This window comes from Chiloscyllium punctatum, chromosome 2 (assembly GCF_047496795.1).
Source record: "Chiloscyllium punctatum isolate Juve2018m chromosome 2, sChiPun1.3, whole genome shotgun sequence".
Classification (NCBI taxonomy): domain Eukaryota; kingdom Metazoa; phylum Chordata; class Chondrichthyes; order Orectolobiformes; family Hemiscylliidae; genus Chiloscyllium; species Chiloscyllium punctatum.
The window spans coordinates 115,395,473-115,416,117 of NC_092740.1; the positions used below are offsets into that span (position 1 = coordinate 115,395,473).

At 39.4% G+C, this 20,645-nt stretch overlaps 1 protein-coding gene across 1 annotated transcript in view; it reads left to right on the forward strand.

Annotated features, from left to right (window-relative positions):
* Positions 1 to 20,645, forward strand: part of dnah6 (dynein, axonemal, heavy chain 6) — a 310,227-nt gene that overhangs the window by 33,719 nt on the left and 255,863 nt on the right. The window contains exons 13-15 of the mRNA XM_072587520.1: positions 2,340 to 2,460; positions 8,014 to 8,165; positions 12,768 to 12,920. Coding sequence (XP_072443621.1) covers positions 2,340 to 2,460; positions 8,014 to 8,165; positions 12,768 to 12,920 — 426 coding nt within the window. The remainder of the gene's footprint in view (positions 1 to 2,339; positions 2,461 to 8,013; positions 8,166 to 12,767; positions 12,921 to 20,645) is intronic.

Sequence of the window (20,645 nt, forward strand, 5' to 3'; positions counted from 1 at the left end):
TTAAAATGGTTATTGTTTTTCTGTTCAGTTGAACCAAAATCATTATAAATTGAAGAGCATGTGTCTACAATATTTGATTTATGGAACATGGGAACAGGAGTAGGCCTGTTCCACTGTTCATGGCTGATCTGTAGCCTAACTCCATATACCTGTCTTTGGCTCATATCCCTTCATACCTTTGCTGAACAAATATTTATCAACCTCAGCTTTGAAATGAACAGTTGAACCAGCATCCACTGCCATTTGTGAAGAGAGTTCCAAACATCTCCCACTCTTTGTATGTAGAAGTGCTTCCTAACATCTGTCCTGAATAGTCTGGCTCTAATTCTCAGACTACACCCCATAGTTATAGAATCTCCAAACAGTGGAAAGAATTTATCATTATCTGTCTTTTCCTGTTGATATCTTGAAGACTTTGATCATATCTTAACATTCTAAATTCTAGGGAAAACAGGACAAATCTGTATAATTTGTCCTCATAACTTAACCCCTGAAGTCTAGATATCATTCTTGTAAACCTACATTATCCTCCCTCCAGGGACAGTATGTAATTCCTAAGGTGTGGTGCCCACATTTGCTCATGGTACCGTTAGTGGGCCTACCTAGGATTTTGTACAACTACATAACTTCTGCGTCCTTGTACTGCAATCCTCCAGATTGAAGGGCCAGCACTCATTAGCTTTCTTGATTATTTTCTGCACTTGCTTATGACATTTTGAAAATCTATACATTGGAACTCCCAAGTCTCTTTAGACATTTGCTTTATTTAATTTCATGCCATCTAGAAATTACCCTGATCTATTCTTTTTCAGTCGAAAATAGAAAACTTCATAATTACTTATGTTGAATTTCATCTGCTACAGTCTTGCCCATTCATTTAGCATAAAATTACAATGGGATGTTGATGGTCTATCACCTCCGTTGTCTGTACTGCCACCTAATTTTGTGTCATCAGCAAATTTGAATATTTGATTTTTTGCGCAATTACCCAAATTGTTAATAAATAATGCTAGTAATTGAGGCCCTAAAACAGATCCTTGTCTGGCACCACTGGTCAAATCCTGTCAATTTGAGTACCAACTGATTATCCCTAGTTTCTGTTGCATGCCACTCAATCAATTTCCCAGCTATGTCAGCAATTTTCCCACAATTTCATGGGCTTCTACTTCGTTAACAGTCTCCTATGTGGAACTTTATCAAATGCATTCTGGAAGTCCCTATAAATAACATTCATTGAAATTACACTGTCCACTACCTTAGTTACTTCTTTAAAAAACTGAATAAGGTTTGTCTAGCATGACCTACCCATCATGAGTCCATGCTGGCTCTTCTTGATTACCTGAAAACTTTCAACGTGTTCAGTTACCCTACCCTTGATTAAAGACTTGAAAATGTTTTCCACCACTGATATTAGGCTAACTGATCTGTAATTCCTGAGTTTTCCTCTTTTTTGCAGTTCTTAAAGAGCAGAGTGACATTTGCAATTTTCCAATCCTGGCAGACAGCTCTTATATCTCAGGGACACTGAAAGATGAACGTTAGGCCTTCTACAATGTGCTACCTTCTTGCAATGTCAACCAGCTGGACCTCACAGAATGAGTTCCTTGACTGGGGCTGTTATTCTGGTCCAATCGGGGAGCCCTCACTGACCGATATGAACAAGTGTGACTCTGATGACTCTGAGAACTGGCTCTGTGTAAATAAAGGGTGACTTGGTGGTGGGATACTAGCCTCTTTGGAGTTCTTTCACTCATTGATGTTTTTCTTACATTAATTTTATTCAGCCTCTGTCCCCAATCCATTATTAATTTCCTCAGAGATTCTGGCAAGCTATTCTTTTTTTTAATTGTAAATACCAAGACAAAGTAATTCTTCAACATGTCTGCTATTTCCCCGTAGTCATTGACAACATCCCACCTTCAGTCCTTAGTGGGCCAACATTGCTTCCGACCACCTGTTTTCCCTTTGTGTAACTTTAAAGTTTCTTTTTATTGATTTCATCCTTGGCAAGTTTCCTTTTATAATCCCTTTTAGTAGCACTGCTTTGTGGCCTTTGCTGGTCTTTGTATCTTTCCCATTCTAGAGGATCTGTTTTGTTTTTTGCAATTTTGTATGTGTTTTTTTTAATTAATGCAGACCCTTGTCTCCCTAATTATCCAAGGCTGTTTTTTTTCTGTAAAGTAGAGCTTTCCTCTCTGATTTATGAACTATTGACAAATGTAAGTTGCTTTTACTAAAGCCAACCAATTATGAACATTTTGTTTAACTGAGATTTTACTTATGATGCCTTCCATTTCACTGTGATTTGCTGTGATTAATCCAATGATTTTCCTGTTTAGGATTGTATTGAGTCAGGATTTAATGCAGCAGTTATGTTTGCAGAAATGTTTGAAAACTTTCGGACAGATTTCCTGGAAAATGAAGCCCTTGATTTGCCAGCTGTTATGAAAGAGGAACATGGTATGCTTGTCAATATGGAGTTATCTTGCTTTGGATCAGTTTTGGGTTAAAATTGGGCTAGAGCATTGCACAACAAGTGATGTTAAGTTATTGGTTAGCAGTGTGAACTTCTTCACTTTGTACATGATTCTATTCAAATGTGGAATTAGGATTCATGCTTGAGTAATAAGTGAATATGTTATAGATCTGTCAAACAAAAGGTTCCATGCTTTGCTGTAGTATCCTAGATTTTTACAAAACATAATACTGTCCTTACTGTGGGATCAAACTTTTCTTTTTATTGCTTGCTACAAAGTTCAGGCTGTTTGTTCCTAGACGTTTATTATCAGACTGTCTCTTACAGCTGTCCTTTTTCAGAACTCCCTGTCTATTCATTTGTAAGATTCTTTGTTTAAAGTAGACCCCGTTACAAAGAACAAAGAACGTTACATAACAGAAACAGGTCCCTAGGCCCTCCAAACCTGCACTGATCCAGATCTTCTATCTAAACCTGTTGCCTATTTTCCAAGAATCGTTATCCCTCTGCAACCTGCCCATTCATGTATCTCTCTAGGTACATCCTAAATGACGCTATCATGCTCACCTCTAATTCTGCTGGCAATGTGTTCCAGGCACCCACCACCCTCTGCGTATGTTAAACTTTTTCCCTCTCACCTTGAACTTGTGACCCCTCTTGATTGAGTCCTTCACTCTGGGAAAAAGCTTCTAGCTATCCAACCTGTGTACCTCTCATAATTTTGTAGACCTCAATCAGGTCGCCCCTCAACCTCCGTCTTTCAAATGAAAATAATCTTAATCTACTCAACAGCTCTTCAGAGCTAGCACCCTCCATACCAGGCAACATTCTGGTGAATCTCCTCTGTCTCCTTTCCAAAGCATCCATATCCTTTTGGTAATGTGGCAACCAGAACTGTATGCAGTATTCCAAATGTGGCTAAACCAAAGTCCTGCACAACTGTAACATGTACTCAATACCTTGGCCAGTGAAGGAAAGCATGCCGTATGTCGTCTTGACTATTCTATTGACCTGCGTTGCTACCTTCAGGGTACAATGGACCTGAACACCCAGATCTCTCTGTACATAAATTTTCCCCAGGGCTTTTCCATTTACCGTATACTTTGCTCTTGAATTGGATCTTCCAAAGCGCATCACCTCATTTGCCTGGATTGAACTCCATCTGCCATTTCTCCACCTAACTCTCCAGTCTATCTATATTCTGCTGCATTCTCTGACAGTCCCCTTCTCTATCTGCTACTCCACCAATCTTAGTGTCATCTGCAAACTTGCTAATCAGACCAGTTATACTTTCCTCCACCTCATTTATGTATATCACAAACAACAGTGGCCCCAGCATGGATCCCTGTGGGACACCTCTGGTCACAGTTTTCCATTTTGAGAAACTCCCTTCCACTACCACTCTCTGTCTCCTGTTGCCCAGCCAGTTCTCTATCCATTTAGTTAGCACACCCTAGATCCCATGTGACTTCACTTTCTCCATCAGCCTACCACAGGGAACTTTATCAAATGCCTTACTGAAGTCCATGTTTATGACAATTACAGCCCTTCCCTCATCAATCAATTTTGTCACTTCCTCAAAGAATTCAATTAAGTTGGTAAGACATGACCTTCCCTGCACAAAACCATACTGCCTATCACTGATGAGCCCATTTTTTTTCCAGCTGGGAATAGATCCTATTCCTCAGTTTCCTCTCCAGCAGCTTCCCTACCACTGACGTCAGGTTCACTGGTCTATAATTACCTGAATTATCCTTGCTACCCTTCTTAAACAAGGGAACAACAATAGCAATTCTCCAGTCCTCCGGGACCTCACACGTGTTCAAGGACACTGCAAAGATATCTGTTAAGGCCCCAGCTACTTCCTCTCTCACTTCCCTCAGTAACCTGGGATAGATCCCATCAAGACCTGGGGACTTGTCCACCTTAATGCTTTTTGGAATACCTAACACTTCTCTCCTTATGCCGACTTGACCTAGAGTAATCAAAAATTTATCCCTAACCTCAACATCTGTCATGTCCCTCTCTGTGGTGAATATTGACTCAAAGTACTCATTGAGAATCTCACCCATTTTCTGTGACTCCACGCATAAGTTCTCTCCTTTGCCCTTGAGTGGACCAACCCTTTCTCTCGTTACCCTTTTGTTCCTTAGATACAAATTTGGGATTTTCCTTAACCCTGTTTGCTAAGGATATTTCATGACCCCCTTTTCGACCTCGTTTAGCCTTTCCCCAATTTAGCACTCTTGCTTTAGGACCATTCTTGTCTTTGTCCATGAGTATTCTAAATCTTATGGAATTGTGATCACTACTCCCAAAGTAATCCCCTCTGGAAGCTTTAAACATCTGGCTGGGTGCATTCCTCAAAACCAGGTCCATTATGCCCCCTTCCTAAGTTGGACTATTTACATACTGCTCTAGAAAACCCTCCTGGACACTCCTTGCAAATTCTGCTCCATCTAAACCTCTAACACTAAGTGAATCCCAGTCAATGTTGGGAAAATTAAAATCTCCCATCATTACCACCCTGTTGCTCCTACACATTTTCATAATCTTTCAATCTCGCGCTCGCTGTTAAGAGGCCTGTAGTACAGCACCAACATTGTCACTGCATCCTTCCTATTTCTGGTCTCTGCCCATTTTGCCTAACTTCTTGAGTCCTCCATTGTGCTCTCCTTCTGCACAGCCCTGATATCCTCTCTGAACAGTAATGCAATTCCTCCACCCCCTTTACCTCCCTCTCTATCCCGCCTGAAGCATCTATAGTTGCCAATTTTACCATTCCCTTAACCAATTCTCAGTAATAGCAATAACATCATGCTCCTAGGTACTAATTCAAGCTCTATGTTCATCTGTTTTACCTACTACACTTCTTGCATTAAAACAAATGCACCTCAGACCACATGTCCTTTTGCGTTCATCATCTGCTTCCTACCTACCCTTCCCCTTAGCCACATTGACTTAATTATCTAGTTCCTTACAGGCTTTATTTACGACCTTCATACTGTCCGCTAACCACCTCATTTGGTTCCCATCCCTCGCCACATTAGTTTAAACTCTCCCGATAGCGTTAGCAAAAGCACCCCCTGTGACATTGGTTCTCGTCCTGCCCAGGTGTAGACTGTCTGATTTGTAATAGTCCCACCACTCCCAGAACTGGTCCCAATATCCCAAATATCTGAATGCCTCCCTCCTGTACATGTCTCAAGCCACTCATTCACCCTGCCTATTCTCCCATTTCTACTCTGACTAGCACGTGGCATTGGTAGCAATCCTGAGGTTACGACCTCTGAGGTCCTACCTTTTCAACTTGGCTCCTAATTCCCAAACTTCTGCTTGTAGGACCTCCTCCCATTTATAACCTATATCATTGGTGCCTATATGCACTACAACAACTGGCTGTTCACCCTCCCCCTTCAGAATGTCCTGCAGCTGACCTGAGGCATCCCTGGTTCATGCACTGGGGAGGCAACATACCATTTGGGAGTCTCATTTTTGACCAGAGAACTGCCTATCTACTCCCCTTACAATTAAATCCCCTCTGACTATAGCCCTTCCACTCTTTTTTTCCAGCTCTTCTCTACAGCATAGCCAGCCACAGTGCCATGAATCTGGCTACTGCTGCTTTCCCCTGGTGAGCCATCTCCCCCAACATTATCCATAATGGTATACCTGTTTTGGAGGGAGATAACCGAAGGGGTCACGTGCACTGCCTTCCTGCTCTTTTCCTGCCTTTTGGTCACCCATTCCCTTCCTTCCCTCAGCAGTCCTAGTCTGCGGTGTGACCAATTCGCTAAACAACCTCCTCAGCATCACGGATGCTCCAAAGTGAGTCCATCCGCAGCTTCAGAGCTGCCATGCGGTCTAACAAGAACTGCAGCTAGACAAACTTCCTGCATGTGAAGGAGTCAGGGACGTCACCCATGTCCCTGAGCTCTCACATTGAGCAAGAGGAGCATAACATGAGTCTGGGATCTCCTGCCATTTTTACTCTTAAGCTTAACTTTGTCCATCTATAATATCAAATAATAGATAAATGAAATGAAATTAATAAATTACCAATCACACTACTTACCAGCACATGATAAAAATGAAAAAGAAAAGCTTTACCTTATCAACACAACAGTCTTTTTTTTGGTTAGAGGAGGGCAGCACTACATGTGTAGTGTCACTGGTTTAGCCACTGCCCAAATATATCAGTTCACTCACCTTCCCAGAGTGCAATTCGACTGCTCCCATTCAGTTCTGCTGCCAAAATGAATGCCCAACGTCCTGGCGGTAAGTATTTATAGCCTCTACTCGATTTCCCAGAGCACAAGAAATATTGCCTTTGCTGATTTCCAAAATGGAAAGCTGGTTAGTGAGTGACTCCTTGCTTATCTGCCTGATCCTCCTCGGCTGTCTGGCCAACACCCATTCCCTTGCTGCAATGAAATCACCTCCCTAAATATTAATCCAAATGGTTCTCAGCCTTACAGCACACTACAGTGTTTCCAGCTATCAATTTAGTCCTGAAACAAGAAGATCATGTTTTTGCAGCTAGTGCTGTTTCCTACATATGTGGTTGACCAAGCCTATGGGAAACTGTGAGGGTGTCTTACACTCCAGGAGCTGAGTTCTCCTTAACTTTGCTTCACAGACTATTGTTTATGAACTGAAGGCTAGACAGTAGACTCACTTACCAACTGTCATCAATCACTTCCTTCCCTTGTGCTGATGCCATTTTAATTCCTGAGATTATGTTTAGAATTTTGCTTCTTTTCTGCTGTTATTGGCTAATTTTTATGCCAGTTCTCTGCCCTTGCTCCTTTCCCCTGCTGTTAATTAGTGAATTCATAATTGTTTTTTAACTAATGCATGTCCTCACTACCACAATGTACAACTTTAATTCTTACTAATACAACCTAACAATAATTACCATTTAAAAATAAAACAGAACAGTGAATTCAACAAGTCATTTCTTCCCATCTGAATGTGTCTCTAATAACTTATGTGATAACTTCTTTAACATTATTTAATTTTTCATTTTTAAATATAATTTTAAAGTGTCTTACAGACATTCTCTAATGGTTGGTTGGTGAGAAGCTGTCATCTTAGGTGTCACTGTCTGGTTCTTATGCCAAGATACTTAAATATATTTTGTCTGGTCGTCGTTCTTCCTGCCAGTTGAAACAATTTACCTCTATGCATTATATCAAAACTCTTTAATATTTTAGATCATTACTTTAAATCTGTTTGACCATTTCTATTCTGAGCAGAGCAATCCCAGTAACCCACATCACTGTACATAACTGAATTCTCTCAGCCTGTTGCTATTCTAGTAAATCTCCACTGCATCCTAAGGTTTTGATATTTCTTTAATTATTTTACTTTTTTCCATTTCATGGTACTTTCATAAGCAGACTGAGTGCATAGCTTAATATCAGGAAATATAAGTTTATGTATTTTTAAAACAAAAGTATAACTGTCAAAATTAAAACTGACAAATATGTTAGTAAATGATAAAATATTAAATTTGGTATCTACATTTAATGCAGATATTTATTTCTTTACGAGTTGGCTGGAAAAATATCACAAACAGCATTCTGATGCAGTCAGTATTAAGCAGACGAAGAACTTAGGATTGCTGCTGATAGATAATGCATCCCTCAAGAAAACAATAATACCTTCACCGCTACGCTGTCTGGAGGTAAACATTACTCACTTGTGAAAAATCTGATGGCTTTTTTAATCATCGTAAGCATTTAATGAAGCGAACGATTTAGAGGGCAGTATTTCTTACAGTGTGAAACCAGTAGCATCTTGATACCTAGATGCTTAACTGAGCAGGCCTTCCTTGATCGAATACTGAATCACAATATAAAATGAAGAATTGGTCTTCATTTTTTAGTTATTCACTTCATGATGAAACTCAATTCACTATGCTTTCCATCCAGCCAGGTTAAAATAATTGGCCTTTAGTTTTTGGATTTATCCTGGCATTGTTTTATGACCAAGGATGCAACATTTGCAATTGTCCACACCTCTGACATAAACCCAGTGTCCAAAGGGCATTGTGAGATTATGCTGCTGAAATTTCCACCATTACACCTTTCAGCATATTTAGACGTATACTGTCTGGTCATAGAGTCATAGAGATGTACAACATGGAAACAGACGCTTCAGTCCAATCTGTCCATGCCGACCAGATATCCCAACCCAATCTAGTTTCACCTGCCAGCAACCGGCTCATATCCCTCCAAACCCTTCCTAATCGTATACACATCCAAATCCCTCTTAAATGTTGCAATTGTACCAGCCTCCACCACATCCTCTGGCAGCTCATTCCATACATGTACCACCCTCTGCGTGAAAAAGTTGCCCCTTAGGTCTCTTTTATGTCTTTCCCCTCTCACCCTAAACCTATGCCCTCTAGTTCTGGACTCCCCGATCCCTGGGAAAAGACTTTGTCTATTTATCCTATTCATGCCCCTCATAATTTGTGAACCCCTATAAGGTCACCCCTCGGCCTCTGACGCTCCAGGGAAAACAGCCCCAGCCTGTTCAGCCTCTCCCTGTAGCTCAGATCCTCCAACCCTGGCCCCATCCTTGTAAATCTTTTCTGAACCCTTTCAAGTTTCACAACATCTTTCCGATAGGAAGGAGACCAGAATTGTACGCAATATTCCAACAGTGGCCTAATCAATATCCTGTACTGCCGCAACTTGACCTCCCAACTCCTGTACTCAATACTCTGACCAATAAAGGAAATCATACCAAATGCCTTCTTCACTATCCTATCTATCTGCGACTCCACTTTGAAGGAGCTATGAACCTGCACTCCAAGGTCTCTTTGTTCAGCAACACTCCCTAGGACCTTACCATTAATTGTATAAGTCCTGTTAAGATTTGCTTTCCCAAAATGCAGCACCTCGCATTTATCTGAATTAGACTCCATCTGCCTCTTCTCAGCCCACTGGCCCTTCCTGATCAAATTTAAGTGCAGCTAGACTTTCTAATACATATCTCCTCTTTAAAACTTTTTAGTTAATTAGTCACTTGTCAGCTTCTTGTCTTTCAATGCAATTTCAGCAGCCTCTTCTTTCTTAGTGAAGACAAATGCAATGTACACATTGATGTCTTTGACTTACAATGTCAATCTCCTTTGATCCCAAATTGGCTCCACCTCGCATCTCTTTATCAGTCACTATTGTATGCCTACAAAATACTTGGTATTGCTTTTTATGTGGCCTGTCTGGCTTTTCTTGTCGGGGTCAAAATTTTTTTTTGAGTGATCTTGAGATTTTCATGAAGGCTAAGTTTTGATTTTTCTGGGCTATTTTTCTTTATTCTCATTCGTTCATTTATTATGTTGGGCAATCAGGGTATGATACTTTGTATGTCTGTGCTGACAACTTGATTATTTGAACTGAAAAACAGAGATTTAGATTAATTCATCAATATTCTCAATACTCCATTAAACTTAAAACCACGATCCCCCAGGAAAATGTTATACTCCCATTTAAATTGGTACAAGATAACTGACCTACCCTTCAAGACATACTGTCTTGAATCACAGTGTATCCAAGCGGTTCTTTTGGATTTGGGTAAATTTAGTTAAGAGAAGAAATGACAACAGCAATTTGCTTAAATATAAATGTTTGTTAAGTAAATTAGCAAGAATGAGAAAAAAAGACAATACTCGCTGCCTGTCTTGTGACCCCTCGCTCGATGGCTGGGCTGGTGGCTTAGGTCATTCCTGGCACTGTTCTCAATCCGGTCCAAGGTAAGGTGCTGCGACTTGGAACAAAATTGTCTCTGTCTTATACAGTGTAACAAACAGCAAGTAGAGGAAAAAACAAGCTGACTGTACTTGTTTTGGCATAATCAGGAATGTTCACAGGACTCATTCAAGGTCATGCAACTGTCAAATATCATCAACAAATTTAACCCTTCAGCCCATCCTCTATACATACAAAAATCCATTACCCTAAAAAGACTTTTCATAGATTGCTAAGGTCACAACCAAACATTTCCATTGGGCATGCACAAAGCTGGAACATTTTTGCTGGGCAGATACAATCCTATTCACTGCAAATTCAATTTCATTCTCTGAATTAAGTTTGTCAATTGATGGTTTTCATTAAAATAGGGCCCTCAACATTGTTTCCAATATAGTAGCTCTGGAACTTACATGGCTCTAAGCTAGACATACCACATTCATTTGCAAGAACTTAATACCTTAGTTATTTAGAGTTTTCTTGGCTCCCAATTAGTTATGCATTCCTTTCTTGACTAGTTTAAAACTGTTCTCTCTCCTTTGCAGCATGCATGTCCACCACCCTTTCAATCACCCTCTTCTCAGCATCACTTGCAGCTGCCTTCTTCTGCTTGGATCTCTTTTAATCTCCTTGTATCCCCTAACACCTCTTGGAGCCTCAACACACCCAATTACTGGCACCCTTCCTTACTTTGAAGCCTCCTTCATTCTCCCCCACCCCAAATCTTCCTTCAAGCACTTCCTCCCACACCAAAATTCAGATTCCAGCACAGAACATAGAATTCCTGGCAAAGGCCTTTCTAATCTTGACATAAGGCCCTGCATCTTGGCCATTGGTGATTTTCAGTACCCTCCCTTGCTCCTAGAACTTGATTCCCGAGCAGCTCCTTTCCATTCCACTTCTACTTCTTCCCTAAACATATTCAACTCACCTCTGCTCCTCCCAAACTCAATGTTCACCAGACTCACCAACCCTCTGCCAGGTGTTGCACTAACAACAACTCCAGATCCAACTCTTGATCCCCTAACTGCTTTCTTTCCTCTTTACTGCTCCTCCAATCCTCATGCCCGTTGTCGCATTGCAGCCCTTCTGATGGGTTTATTGTGTTTAGAGTATGATTGCATAGAGACTTTCCAGATGCATTTTGACATAGGAGTTTGTACATAAAAAAAGGAGTTTGAAATTATTGCAACATATTAATACACTTTTATCTATGTGTTATGTTTCACCCTCAATGTGCTCCTTTATATTAATAAATAATTGTCTCTTAGTAAATCCAAACTGTTAAAAGTGACCATGAAAATGGGCGGCACGGTTGCACAGTGGTTAGCACTGCTGCCTCACAGCGCCAGAGACCCGGGTTCAATTCCCGCCTCAGGCGACTGACTGTGTGGAGTTTGCACGTTCTCCCTGTGTCTGCGTGGGTTTCCTCCGGGTGCTCCGGTTTCCTCCCATAGTCCAAAGATGTGCAAGCCAGGTGAATTGGCCATGCTAAATTGCCCGTAGTGTTAGGTAAGGGGTAGATGTAGGGATATGGGTGGGTTGCGCTTCGGCGGGGCGGTGTGGACTTGTTGGGCCGAAGGGCCTGTTTCCACACTGTAAGTAATCTAATCATCTAATCTAATCTAATCAAAATATTTTTAAAATTAGACATTTGGGATAAATATGTAATTTAATTACTGTCTACTATTTAACACACAGTGGAAGAATGGAAATAGGAACTTTAATTGTTTGCAAAAGGCAATTCTTAAATATACAGATAGTTCTCAGATAAGTGTTCCGGCAGTGCAATTTGCTTATAACGTCACCAAGGAATTAAGGATTGGTATTTTCGAGAATGCTTATCTCTGTTCACAACAGCGCAATTCCAGTGGTGATGGTTTTGCGTGCTTTGTTGTGCGCTTGTGCCAAAGTCTGCGCTGAAGTTTCAGTGCCGTTCTGCGCATGCACTGATGTCAGCTGCCGACAGAGCAGCTTTCTGTGAGAGGTACATTGAGCAGCTTCCTGTGAAAGGTACACTACTCTTAGATTATCTCTGTTTTTGAAAAAAATGAGTGGGCATAAGGATAAGAATATTAGCAATAAACATCCTACTGTCCCTACATTATCAATATTTTTTAAATGTACTGTGATTAAATTTACTTCTGTTTGGTTGATGAATATGATTTACAGCTTCATTCAAGTTGTGCTGCACTTTGTGTTAGACATTTGGGTGATCTTAGAGCAATCATAAGTGATGTGTATTGCTGGTGTGCTCGTAATGCCTCTTTTCCCGTAGGCCCCCTTATTTATATTAAGCAAGGATTTGCTGGAACGCAACTAGGGTGTTATAGGAGACCTATCTGTCCTTAAGTTGGTTTAGTCGCAATATACACATTTGTAGTCTATAATTGACTTAAGTTTGAAATGAATGCTAATCTGATTATTTATCACAGGACAACATGTTAATATTTACAACATACAGAAAGTAAAAGGAAATATCATTTTTATTTTTGATAATATGTATCACAATTTTGATTTCTTTTGGTTAGGCTATTAATGCGATTCTTCCAGTTCTTGCCAAGAAGAAGACAGACAGTATTATTCATGAAGTGCAAGATGCTGAGTATAAACTTGAAATAGTTCCAACTGGTACCTTGGAGTATGTGAACAACTTGCTATTCCTTGATGAAATGCAGGATAGGGTATGTTGCAAATATTTTCATAATACATTTTTCAAAGTTGGTAAAGTTCCAACCTTCCTCACAGAACTTTTCCCCTTTTATTATTTTCTATCTTTCTTCAATAAGGTGAAAGGAAGATTTCAGTCATTTTTCTTTGCAATTGTAGGCCAAAACTGCGTTTCTAGCCATTCCCACCATTCTACACTATGCTGGCATTGGTAGTGAAGAGTATTATGTGCTGTTCTCATATTCAGAAAATCAAAAAAAGTGAAAATAAGGATTAATTTTGATGATATGTCATCTGTGATGACATCATAAACTTCTGTCGATTTGCGATTTTAGCACAGCGGAAATGCTTTCCCAATCTGCTTAAATTATGACTAGAATTTACTCCTTTAAATGAAAAGTTTTTTTTCATTAAGGAAAATATGTTTATATTTGATTCAATTTAATTATATGTTTTTGTTATTTATATATGCTTAATCATTTTAGTTTTTGATGGTTTTTGTGATGATGCTGTCACTTTAACAAGGTTATGTTGTCCTTGGTATTTTTAGGAGAAACTGTAAAGGCCAAGGTGCTGAGGAGTCTAGGAAGAGCCTAGTTCAACAATGGTAGGGGAATGGTCAGTTCTCCCAGTTCAGGATTTTCTAGTTTGGTTTAGCTGTGGCAGTCCAGGAAGAATGCAAACTTCAGCAAATAGTTCCTGACTGACTTTCTCTCTGAACTCTCTTTGGATGTTGTTCCCTCCTGCCTGTCAGAATCTGTGTTTCAATTTGCCTTTTTGCCAAGGAATATGTTTATGGGATGTTATGGATTGGAACAGTTCTTTAGTTATATTGCTGTATTGGGTTGTAAAGTTTTCCAGTAGTTAAGTTATTCTAAATTCCATTTTCTTTTGTTTGTGTTTCAGCTGTAGTGTTTAAATAAAATCTGTTTTGCTTAAAGCTGAGTGCTTTTACCCGCTGCACTACACCTGGAATATCCACTTCACGTCTGCCTTTAAAATAATAAAATGTTAGGGTCTAGGCTGTCTCCTTAAAATATTTTGAGGGGATCTGGCCTGGTCCATAACAGATTGGGGGCTGTTCACGGGATTGATTCTATAATTCCAGTTTAGGTTTCAGGTTGTTAGACTGAAAAGTGGCGAGTAGTAGGTGTTTAGTGTCTTTTGTTCAGGTGTTGAATTCGATTGGTATAAACAGTGCTTGGTGTAGTAATGGCTCTTTCAGCCACTAAGGGGTTTCTGGGATAAAAGAAGTGACTTTGGGGATTTTACAAAAGATGAGCAAGGCAAAGCTGTTGGAATTGGTAGACAAACTGGAGTTGGTTTGCCTTCATCCATGAGGAAGGGAGAGATAATTACAGCAGTTGCTCGGCACTTAAATGTGCTGGAAATGCCATTGGAATCTTTGGAAATGACTAGAGTTCAGTTGCAGATGAAGCAGCTTGAACATGAAAGAGAACTGAAACTGTTTGAATTATGGTTAAAAGCAGAGGAAAGAGAGAAAGAAAGAATCACCCTTGTAGAACTAAAAGGGAAGGTCAAAATCACTTTAGCAGAACAAAAAGAATAGGAGAGAAAAGCCTTAGTAGAAGAAAGGGTAAAGGAGAGAGAGGAAAGGGAGAAAGAGAGTTTGACCTTCAGAAATTGGCACTTAGGAAAATTGATTTAAAAGGATTGTGGGGAAGGTAGAAGAGAGACTTACTGAGGGCGATAATGAAGATGAGCAACCCATCTCAGCTGCGGGCCTGGTGAGGATCTGTTGAAATATATCCTAGTATTGCCTAATGATGGGAAGGATGTAGAAACCTTTATCATCTCATTTGAGAACATGGGTAAACAAATGCAATGGCTGTGACTATTTGGGCTTTTTTGATCCAAACAGGGGTGGTAGGTAGAGCTATCACGATCAGAGGAGGTATCTGGGGAGTGTGAGCAGGTGAAAAAAGCCATCTTAAGTGCATATGAGCTTTTACCAGAAACCTACAGACAAAAGTTTGGGAATCTGAGGGATCCTGGTCAAACATACATTCAGTTTGAAAGCTTCAAACAAAGCAATTTTGATAGTTGGGTAAGGGCATTAAAAATAGATCAAATATATGACACTCTTAAAGAGATGAGTATTTTGGAGGACTTCAAAGTTTCACTTCCTGAGCTAGTGAGAACTCATGTGGAAGAGCGGTGTTAAAACGGTCAGATTAGCAGCTGAAATAGCTATGTTTATCAGTTGGTTCATAAATCAAAGTTTGGCTTCCAACACCAATGTCAATTCATGAGGGATAGAAATTGGGGAAAAGAGAACTCTTCATGTAGTAAAGGAAACGTAAATCTTGGTGAGTGTAATAAAGATAGCTTACCACAGGGTAAAAAGGAAACCCATGAAGGGGAAAGAGAAGTCAAAAATCTCTGATGTTTTCACTGCAATAAAGTAGGCCACACTAAGCCAATGTTGGTGGGTTAGAGAAAGCATTGGGAAGACAGGTATAGGAATACAGGATAAGCCAGTGAATTTTGTTGAAGTGGTAAAAGAAAGCACAGTGGAAGCTAAAAAGTTGCACCAGAATGTGCAAGGTGGTCTGAGGTTGGTTGAGGAGGAAATGCCAGATCTTCTTAAACCATATACTTGCAACGGTAAAGTTTACTCGCATTGGCCAGGAGCAGCAGGTAAAGAAGTTACAGTATTTAGAGACACGGGATCATGTCAATCTTTGATGTTGAGAGATGAGATATGTAACTCAGAAGGACTATTGCCAGGAAAGGTGCTCATACATGGAATTCACCGTGTGTCAGGGGTGACCTTATAGAGGTTTATAAAATCATGGATGGGATAAATAGACAAAGTCTTTTCCCTGAGGTGGGACAGCCCAGAACTAGAGAACATAGGTTTAGGGTGAGAGGGAAAAGGTATAAAAGACACCTAAAGGGCAACGTTTTCACGCAGACGATGGTACTTTTATGGAATGAGCTGCCAGAGGAGGTGGTGGAGGCTGGTACAATTGCAACATTTAAGGGGCATTTGGATGGGTATATGAGTACGAAGGGTTTGGAGGGATGTGGGCCAGTTGCTGGCAGGTGAGACTAGATTGGGTTGGGATATCTGGTCGGCATGGACAAGTTGGACCGAAGGATCTGTTTCTGTGCTGTACGTATCTATGACTCTCAATGCTCCATTATGTAAAGTGAGGTTAGAGTCTCCAGTGAAAAGTGGAGAAGTGGTAGTCAGAGTGTTGGAAAAGATCTTGGCTCCTGGAATACAATTTGTCCTTGGTAACTATATAGCTGGGTCACAGGTAGGAGTGCTGCATACTGTGGTTGAAAAGCCAGTGGAAAATCAGGCAACTGAGGTATTATAGAAGTATATCCTGGGACTTTGCCTGACTTGTGTGATAATAAGGTCACAAAGTCACCAATTGAAATGGGAGGAGAAATTAAAGAGTACAGTTAAGGAGTTGAAGTAGAATTATCAGAAGCCCTGTTTGATCGAATGGTTAAGACAAAACAGGAACAGTTGGAGGACAAAGTGGATATTTTTAGTTCAAAGAAATTAACTGAGTTCCAACAGAAAGATGAAAAACTAAAGCAATTATATCAAAAACCATATACGGAAGAACAATCTGAATGTATCCCTGAATGCTATTATCTTAAAAATGAAGTCTTGATGAGGAAATAGAGACCCTCACATATTCAGGCAGATGAAAAATGGGCAGAGATAATCAAGTTGTATTACCAGTGGGTTATAAAAAGGTGATGCGAGTAGAACTTGAATTACCAGTAGGAGGTCATTTAGGGGTGAGAAAATCTCAAGCTAAAATACAAAACATTTTTACTGGCCTGAACTGCATAAGGATGTAATTGAATTTTGCCAGACATGTCATACATGTCAGATAATTGGAAAACCACAGACAGTAATAAAATCTGCACCTTTAATACCCATTCCTGCATTTAAGGAACCTTTTACAAGGGTTTTAATTGATAGCGTAAGACCCCTACCTAAAACAAAAAGTGAAATTAGTATTTATTAGTAATAATGGATGTGTACAATAGATTTCCAAAGACCATTCCAATATACAATATCACAGTTAAAAGGATTGTAGAAGAGTTACTTAAATATTTCACTAGATACAGACTACCCATGGAGATATTATCAAATCAACAGTCAAATTTAACATCAAAATTATTCAGGGAAGTTATGGGCAGGTTAGGAATAAGTCAATTCAAATCCACTGCGTGCCATTCAGCATTGCAGGGAACACTAGAAAGATGGCACCAGACATTATAATCCATGTTAAGGGCTTATAGTCCAGACTAACCAGATGACCGGGATAAAAGAATACCATTTGTACTTTTTATAACCCACTGGTAATACAACATGATGAACATCTGCCCATTTCTCATCTGCCTGAATATGTGAGGGTCTCCACTTCCTCATCAAAACTTCATTTGACATGAGAGATGCACCAAATGAATCAATCAAATTCAGTCCACTTGAATTAGTTTTTGGGCATGAGGTGAGAGGACCACTGAAATTAAGAAGAAATTGGTTAGTTGGAATTCAGAGACTGCATATTTGGAGTATGTGTCAAATTTCAGGGAACAACAAAATAGATGGGGGAGTTGGCTAGACAGCATTTAAAAATATTACAGTATATGAAAAAAACAGGAAGTAGACAAGAAATCAAAAATTCACAATTTTGCTAATTGAGATTAAGTGTTAGTGTTACTTCCAGTGATAGGTGATTCTTTAAATGTAAGGTTTAATGAACCTTATCAAGTCGAAAGAAAATTGAGTGAGGTGAACTATTTGAGAAGAACTCCAGACAGAAAAAAAAAATCTTGCAGTGTGTGTCTGTGAATATGCTCAAAAGGTATTTTGACAGGGAAGTAAAGCAAAAGGAAAATTTGTTATTGATTACAACACAGTCAAGAACCAAGTTCAAAGGATTCTGAAATGGACATTCCTCAAATTAAATTGGACAATGAGGGAGTTGTTAAAAATTGGGATAAATTATTCTGTTATCTTCCAAAGGAAAATTGAAATGACCTGAATGAGTTGTTACTATCACGTGGGGAGATGTGTGGAAATACCTGGGAAGTATTCATCTATGCATGATGTAAATATAGGAAATGTTGTTCCAATTAAGCAGCATCTTTGTAGACTATACCTTCTAAAGTTGGCACAGGTTCAAAAAGCGATTGAACACATGCTCCAAGACAACATAATCGAAGTGAGTTGCAGTGACTGAAGCTCACCCATAGTAATGGTGCCAAAACCAGATAGTACCTAACGGTTCTGTGTAGACTATTGCAAAGTCAATGCAGTTACAAAGTCTGATTCATATCCAATTCCATGCTTGGAAGACTGTAGTGAGAAGGTGGGACAAGCAACTTATATTTCTAACTTGGACTTAACTCAGAGGATACTGGCAGATACCCTTATCCGAAACAACAAAGACAATTTTGGTTTTTGTAACACCGAATGGACTGTCAATATATTTAACTCTTTTACCTCATTTTGCATGATCCTTATTAATCAAATATAATTGTAAAAATGAGCCTATGATATGCTGATAACTTAACTATCTAATGTTCATGCACTGTTGGCCCCTTGCTATAATTGCACAGAGAGAAACTGCAGTCTGCTCACAGTTGTGTTTGCAAGTCACCAGTTAAGTCTCAGATCCCCTAAGGGTAATCATCATGGGAAGCACAGTGGCAGTAGTTGACAGTGTCCCAATATCATTGAGAACTTTTAAGTAAACTTGCATCCCAGGTTTTCCCAGGATTATCCACTTTGTGAATTTTGACTCAAGATGGCTTCTATCTTCAGTCCATCTTAAAGTTTCATCCTTTGTATTTGTGCTCTACTTATAAAAACAAGGATGTACCACGCATTCTTTACAACATGCTTTCTGTTTGTACACACCCAGAACTCTGTAACCCTGCATCCTATTCAACTTGTGCCATCAAAATCCTTTGCATTCTTTTGTCTAAACTTCCTGGGTGTATCACACATATCCTAAGGTTAAAAAAAACGTAAATCGTATAACCTTTATTCATTCTTCATTAAAGAATGGATCATTAAACTTTGAAATTACATCACTGAGACTCAAGTCCATGTTATTAACATGTTATCGAAAAAAAGAGCATGGATCCTCGCATTGCTGCTGGGATGAATGATGATTAAATTAAAAATGCAGGTGATGCTTTCATTACAATCAGATTTACAGTTTAAGTCTGGCTATACTTTTTAACTTGCTCTTTATACGTGCAAAATATAAACTTAAATGTTTTGCTTTCTTTCTCCTCAGATCTAAGGCATTTTTAAAAAGGACAACATCTAACTATTGAATCACATGAACAAGATTTACACCATTTCTATTAACTTTCCAATTTAATGGGAAAAATCAAAAATAACATGTTATGGACCTGCCAGAACCCCTCAAAATACTTTCAGAAGGAGCCTTAAAGGTTCTCAATGATATTGGGAAACAGTCAACTACTGCCACTGTGCTTCCCGTGATGATTACCCTTCGGGGATCTGAATCTTAAATGGCGACTTGCAAACACAACTGTGAGCAAACTGCAGTTTCTCTCTGTGCAATCATAGCAAGGGCCAACAGTGCATGAACATTAGATAGTTATTAGCATATTCTGGATTAGTGATGCTGGAAGAGCACAGCAGTTCAGGCAGCATCCAAGTAGCTTCGAAATCAACGTTTCGGGCAAAAGCCCTTCATCCTGATGAAGGGCTTTTTCCTGAAACGTCGATTTCGAAGCTACTTGGATGTTGCCTGAACTGCTGTGCTCTTCCAGCATCACTAATCCAGAATCTGGTTTCCAACATCCGCAGTCATTGTTTTTACCTCGTTATTAGCATATCATAGGCTCATTTTTAAAATTATATTTGATTAATAAGGATCATGCAAAATGAGGTAAAAGAGTTAAATAGGATAGACAAATGAATACTGTTAGAAAGCAGTCTCTTAGAAATGCAGTGTATTATTTTGTCTAAACTTCTTGGATGTATTTCATTTAATATAGTATTGCATATCATACATATCCCAAGTTTAAAATAAAAATCCTTTACCATAGTTTGGGTGAACTTTCCATTTTTGTCAGTTGTCTTGCTCAAAAAGTGGTGAGACAGCACATACACGATTTTAAAATAGAATAACAGATAAGCAGTGGGTTAATTATCAGCATTAGTTTGTTTCATTTGATGGAAAGCTTGCCTTTGATTCTAATCCATGTGTCATCAAGCTCTGCACAAGACATTGAGCATTTCATTTAGGTTGCAATAATTCCCTCAAATCTGAGGGTGTGTTGCATTGTTACAACTGCTATCTTTTGCACATGGACATTGAAACTGAGGCTTTATTCCAGGGTTTCAGTTGGATTAACAATAGAAACCAGAGATCTTCTAATCCTCTGAGCAATGTTTCTTTGTCAACTAGCAACTCCAAGGACAGATCAGCTATTCATTTCTTTTTTGTTGTTAAGAGGCTTTTGTGATGCTTGCAAAATCTCTTTTATTTACCCATGTGACAATGCTGGCTACACTTGAAAAGTGACACAAGGTTGAAAAGAACTATGAGGTATCTTGAAGAAACGAAAGCTGCATTATGATGTCGATGTTTTCCTTTCCATTAATTCCCTGTTTCCCTGTTGGCTTATTCCAGGAATGATGTCTTCTACCTGTAGATAATTCTTTTCAGAAAATTCCCCAATGATTGTCAATGTTC